The 6,000-nt window shown below is 51.5% G+C and overlaps 1 protein-coding gene across 10 annotated transcripts in view; it reads left to right on the top strand.

Moving 5' to 3' along the window:
* The first annotated feature begins 577 nt into the window (after window positions 1-577).
* Window positions 578-6,000, top strand: part of CELSR2 (cadherin EGF LAG seven-pass G-type receptor 2) — a 357,573-nt gene continuing 352,150 nt past the window's right edge. For 5 of the 10 annotated variants that reach the window (XM_085870525.1, XM_085870524.1, XM_085870521.1 and 2 more), the window contains exon 1: window positions 581-4,339. In XM_085870525.1, coding sequence (XP_085726651.1) covers window positions 880-4,339 — 3,460 coding nt within the window. In that variant the 5' untranslated portion in view covers window positions 581-879. Of the gene's footprint in view, window positions 4,340-6,000 lie in introns of all 10 variants that reach the window. The other 5 variants (XM_085870518.1, XM_085870522.1, XM_085870527.1 and 2 more) reach the window with 4 other exon arrangements.

Genomic DNA, 6,000 nt, shown 5'->3' with positions numbered 1-6,000 from the left:
TTTTCGCTGAGGAAAAGGACGGATCATTAACATGTCTCGTTTTCACCAAAAAAAATACTTTTTTTTTTACTTTAACTCAACAATCACCCTCACGTCATTTGTATACAGTGACGTCATTTTGGGGGGGCGGGGTCAAAGGGGTTTTGAGAGACCGAAACAAGTGGCTCAGTCGTCATGGTGAACGATCGAACGTGTTCGCTGCACGTGCGATGGCCTCTGAAGGCACGAAGCCCTGTTCTTTATTCCCAGAGTCCGTCAAACGAAGACCCTGCACGAGTCACACCTCTCGAACCCTTAATAACCCCCTTCACCGGCGGGATGAGCTTGTCCATCCGGCACCTGCTCGAACCCCCAACCCCTCAACTCCCCCTTTGCCGCCTCCGTTTACCCCCACCCACCGTAAACCCCTGCAAGATGAAGGGCGTCGCAAACTGAGCTCCATTGGGGAATCCATTATGTTAATGCGCTGAGGTGGGAAATGGGGGGAGAGGGATGATAGAGGGAGGGAGGGGGAGAATGGGGAGGGGATCTCCGAGGTCGGGGGTGTTTGTTGGACGCGCTTGAGCCATCTTGAAAGCGCCTGAGACGCGAGCGGAGGTGCGAGAGAACCGAAGGAGAGAGAGAGAGAGGGATAAAGGGAGGGAGGGAGGAGTGAGGGGTGGACGGAGTAAAGGGTGTCGGCGCGCGGATGGTGCAGGCTCGGAGGAGCCTGAGCCTGAGCCTGACCCTGCGGCTGTCTGCGCTCCTGGGCGCGATGATCGGCACAGCACGCTAGACGATGGAAGCCGATGTGAAGGTGACCGCCGAGCAAGAGGGGAAGCGCTCCGATCCGTGAGCGAGGAGGACAAAAAAAGGTCTTCACCTCGGCACTCACTGAACATGGGCGCAGCCGCCGCTCCATGGATCTTCCTTCTGCCTTCGCTGCTCGCTCTCGGTCCGAGTCCTTTGTTGTGCGCGAACCGCTGCCATTCCGGCGGGTCTCTCCTTTTCAACGCCTCCCTCAGGGGACCCGGCTGGACTTATTCCGTCGAGCGAGTGCGAAGGCCACACGGAGCCGCCAACCCGGTGTCCGTCGGCGTCCGGAGCGGTTTGGTGTCCGTCGTGTCGACCCGGAGTTTTCCCGCTCACGGGCTCCTCGTGGCTGTGCGCGCGACGCGTCCCGGCTTCCGCGCGCTCTTCCCGTTGCGCGTTCAGCGAGTCCGGCACGGCCCGTCGTGCCGACGTGTCCGCGCGAACATGCCGCCCCGACCCGCGACCCGCCTCGCCGTGTCCCTGAGGCCCCACGAGGGAGGTCGGTGCGTGTCCGCCGGAACTCACCTCGTGGACCTGCGCGACCTGTGGCCCGAATCGCTGACCCATGGTCGTTGGGGGTTCCAGAGGCAGGATGCACGTTTCTCTGAGGATCTCGCCGCCTCGGGTGTGCTGCGTGTGGCACGTTGTGTTTGCTTGCCGCTTGAAGTGACTCTGGTCGCGCTTTATCCCCGTGGATTGCTCGACTTCCAGGTGCACGTGGCGCTGCGTTGGGCGCCGGTGGCGACGAAGCCACCTGGGGATGAGCAAATTGAGCGGCCGAGGCGAGTCCGGGCCGCCGCCACGTATCCTCGCTTCGAGAAAACCATTTACATGGAGAAAGTTCCTGAAAATGACCCTTCAGGGGCTATGGTGATCCAGCTTTTAGCGGGTCCCGCATCATCGGGCATCCGGTACACGATGTCTGCCTCTATGGATACTCGTTCCAATGACATGTTCATTATCAACAATGTGACGGGTGTAGTAAGTACCCGGCAGGTGTTGGACCGCGAAAGCATGGACCAGCATCAATTCATTGTGCTCGGAACTGATCGGCAGCACAGGCGTAAGGCGTCGTGCACGCTGCTCATTGACGTTCAAGATCGAAATGATCATAGACCCCAGTTTAAGGAAAAAGAATATCACGGCTCCATCAGTGAGAACCCTTACGAGGGTCAACCTCTACTTCAGGTTCTTGCCACGGACCAGGACACGGGCCTCAATGCCCGGATCCATTACCGCATCGTGTCCGAGGAAGGGGGCACGCAGAACATGTTCCGGCTTGACGAGACCACCGGCCAACTCACCGCCGCAGCCGTTTTGGACCGAGAAGAGGCCGAGCGCTATCGCTTGGTCCTGGAGGCCAGGGATGAGGGCCGGGACCCGGGTCCTCAGAGCAGCACCGTCACGGTTTCTATCGTCGTGTTGGATGAGAACGACAATGCACCGCAGTTCAGTGAAGAGCGTTACCGCGTGTCTGTTTCGGAGGACGTCCGTATCCCGAGTACCGTGCTCACGGTGTCCGCTACCGATGCCGACAAAGGGGATAATGCGAAATTACAATTCAGTATCATAAGTGGGAATGGAGCCAGGCAGTTTTCCATTGACCCCAACACCGGAGAGATCCAAGTTGTCTCTCCGCTGGACTTTGAGATTGAGAAGGACTACGTGCTGAATATCCGGGTGCAGGACAACGGAAGACCTCATCGCTCGAGCAAGAGCGTCGTTACCATTAAAGTTGAGGATGTAAATGACAACCCCCCGCTGCTTAATCCATATTTTGAAAGCACCGTTTACGAGGACATGCCCATTGGTCACTCCGTGCACGAGATCCACGCTACCGACCTTGATTCCGGAGAAAATTCTCGCCTCACCTATTCATTTGCCAACATTCCGCCGGGATTTCCATTCGCCATCAATAATGTCACGGGTCTCATCACGGTGGCCTCTGAGCTCGACCGTGAGCTTTTGGATTGCTACGACGCGACGGTGGTAGTACGAGACCATGGAAAGAGAAGTCTCAATTCCTCGGCGATGGTGAGCATCAGCGTCCGTGATGTGAACGACAATGAACCTAAGTTCACACAGGATACTTACAACGTCCGCCTGAACGAAGACGCCGCCGTGGGCACGAGCGTGATCACAGTGACGGCGACCGACCGGGACCTGAACAACATTGTGACCTATGAAATTATCAGCGGTAATACCCGCAGCAGGTTCACCATGAACAGCAAGAGCGGCTTCATTTCACTGACTCAACCGCTCGACTACAAGCAGGAACGACGGTACTCGCTGACGATCCGTGCCTCGGACAGCAAGCTGTGGAGCAAGTCATACGTGCACGTCAATGTAACAGATGCTAACACGCATCGACCGGTTTTCCAAAGCTCTCATTACTCAGTAAGTATTGGTGAAGACCAACCTGTTGGAAGCCTCGTGGTGGTGATCAGTGCCACCGATGAAGACATTGGGGATAATGCCCGGATTACTTACCTCATGGAGGACAACACTCCACAGTTCAAAATAGACCCGGATACTGGTGCCGTGAACACCTTGCTCCCGCTGGACTACGAATACCAAAACGGTTACACGCTTGCCATAACAGCGAAGGATAATGGCATCCCGCAAAAGTCTGACACGACGTTTGTGGATATTCTTCTGACTGATGTGAACGACAATAGCCCGGAGTTCTTGCAAAATGAATACTACGCCTCGGTAGGTGAAGATGCACCGTTGAAAACCAGCATCGTACGGATTTCTGCCAAGGATAAGGACTCAAAAATAAACGGACAGATCTACTATACCTTTCAAAGTGGAAATGACGGGAACGGGGACTTCGAGGTCGACACCTTGTCGGGCCTTATCCGTACCGCACGGAGGCTGGACCGTGAGACGATTTGGCTTTACAACCTCACGGCTTACGCGGAAGACCGTGGGACACCACCTCGGAAAACACCGGTCAAAGTGATAGTCACCGTCTCTGACGTGAACGACAACCCGCCGGTCTTCCACGCCGATGAATTTGACATTTTCATTGAAGAGAACAGTCCTGTGGGGTCTGTGGTTGCTAAGGTTACTGCTGTGGACCCCGACGAGGGCAGAAATGCCATCATAAACTATCAAATTGTGGAGGGTAATATTCCTGAAGCCTTTCAAATGGACATTTATTCTGGTGAACTTACGGCATTGACCGACTTGGACTACGAGTCCCAATCTCAATACACCATTGTGGTGCAGGCCACGTCGGCGCCGTTGGTCAGCCGAGCCACTGTGAACATTCGCCTTATCGACAAGAACGACAACAGTCCAGTCCTTGAGAACTTCGAGATTATATTCAACAACTACATGACCAACAAGTCCAACAGTTTCCCCTCAGGGATCATCGGTCGAGTGCCGGGTTATGATCCTGATGTTTCAGACCAGTTGCTTTACACCTTTGAAGAAGGAAACGACCTCCTCATCCTCAACAACCGCACTGGAGAGCTACGACTCAGTGGGAACCTCGACAGCAATCACCAGCGCCTGGTCACCCTTACCGTCGTCATAACAGGTATGCGCAGTGTACTGTGCTGACAAGGGTCTCCAGACTATTGTTTAGTCTACTGTTTGGGGTCGTTTATTTATTATGTATGCAAAAGTGTACTGATTGCCCCCATTTATGCCATTTTCCTCTCTTGCCCTTACTCGTATCTGCCTCAAATATCCTCTCAATTCTCTCCTCACTCCTTAATCTTCATTTTTTTTCTTCTGAATTTCTATGTTCTTCAAATTTTTTCCCCTTCTGTCCTCTTCATCCCTTCCCAACCTCTCCAACATGACTAGTTATCTCGTGATATAGTTTTGCAGGTCATGTCTCACTTCTGGTGACTTTCATGATGAGATTTCTCCAAACATCCCGATCCTGCACTGCTTCCCGAAGCTCTGGCAGAGACAGCTTGGTTGCAGCTTTTACCCCATCCATCCAGCACGTACAAGGTGTTCCTCTTCCTCTTCTTTTCCTCAATCAAACTCAACATGGTTGACTTCTCCAGACTGTCGTTTTCTGCACCCATGATGTCTCCAAAGCCTGACAGTTTCTGGTTTACCATCAGAGCTTCTTTTGCACATGGTGGTCTAATTTCTTTAAGTACTGATTTGTTTGTTCTTCGTGCAGTCCATGGAATTTTAACGTTCATCTCAAACACCGCATTTCAAATCTATCAATCTTCTTCCTTTCCTTCTTTCTCACTGTCCATGACTCACATCCACACATTGCAACTGGAAATACCGGAGCACTCTCCGGCCTCCTCCACGTTTGGATTGTCACATCTTTGTCTTTCCAGATCCTTGTCAATCCTGACATTGCTGTTCTCCCCACCACGACTCGTCTATGAATTCCTCCTTCACATTCTCCACTCACTTCAATCTTAGAACCCAGGGAGATGAACCTCTACACTGTTTCCATGTGATCGTCTCCCAATTTTAATCTTTTTCAGGTTTAAATGAAGATGAGGTTTTTTCACTTTCCTTCTTCACTGTCTGCAGCAGTTTCATCAACTCCTCTTTACTTTCTACCAACAGAGTAGTGTTGTCGGCATACCTTAGTTTGTTGATTCATCTTCCTCCAATCCTGACTCCAGCCTCTATATCATCAAAGTCTGATTTCTTCATGATGTCCTCACGGTACAGATTTAACGAGTAAGGAGAGAGAATGCACTCCTGACAAACTCCTTTTCCCAATATTCCAAACTGTTCCATCTCTCCATACCCTGTTCTTTACTGTAGCTTCTTGTTTAGTTTACAGGCTTCTTACGAGACATGTCAGGTGTTCTAACATCTCCATTTCTCTCACCATAATCCACATCGACCAATATGAATACATCATCAAATATACAAACCTTTTGTGATTCTTAAGGAATTCATCATATTATCTTTTTTTAATGGAATTGGACGATAGCTTCACATCTTGCATCGCTTAGAAAAGAGCACCAATGTTTCACCATGACTGGTCCTCTGGATGCTTGTGTATCTGCAACCTCCCTTTTATCTCTCTTTAATTCATAACATACAGTTTTAACTTGGGTGGGGGGGGGGGGGGAAGGAATGCCTTTATCAATGTGCTTACGTTATATAAAAAGGTGAAAGTAGAATCTTTAAGGAAGCTTCAATAATGTGATTGTGTCAACGTGCTGGAGATGCTTCTGGTGTTATTAAGAAAGTTGAAACTTTCAG

This window comes from Eptatretus burgeri, chromosome 2, assembly GCF_056783735.1.
Source record: "Eptatretus burgeri isolate ZD-2024b chromosome 2, Ebu_testis_v1, whole genome shotgun sequence".
Lineage (NCBI taxonomy): Eukaryota > Metazoa > Chordata > Myxini > Myxiniformes > Myxinidae > Eptatretus > Eptatretus burgeri.
This window is presented reverse-complemented; position numbering and strand designations above follow the sequence as displayed.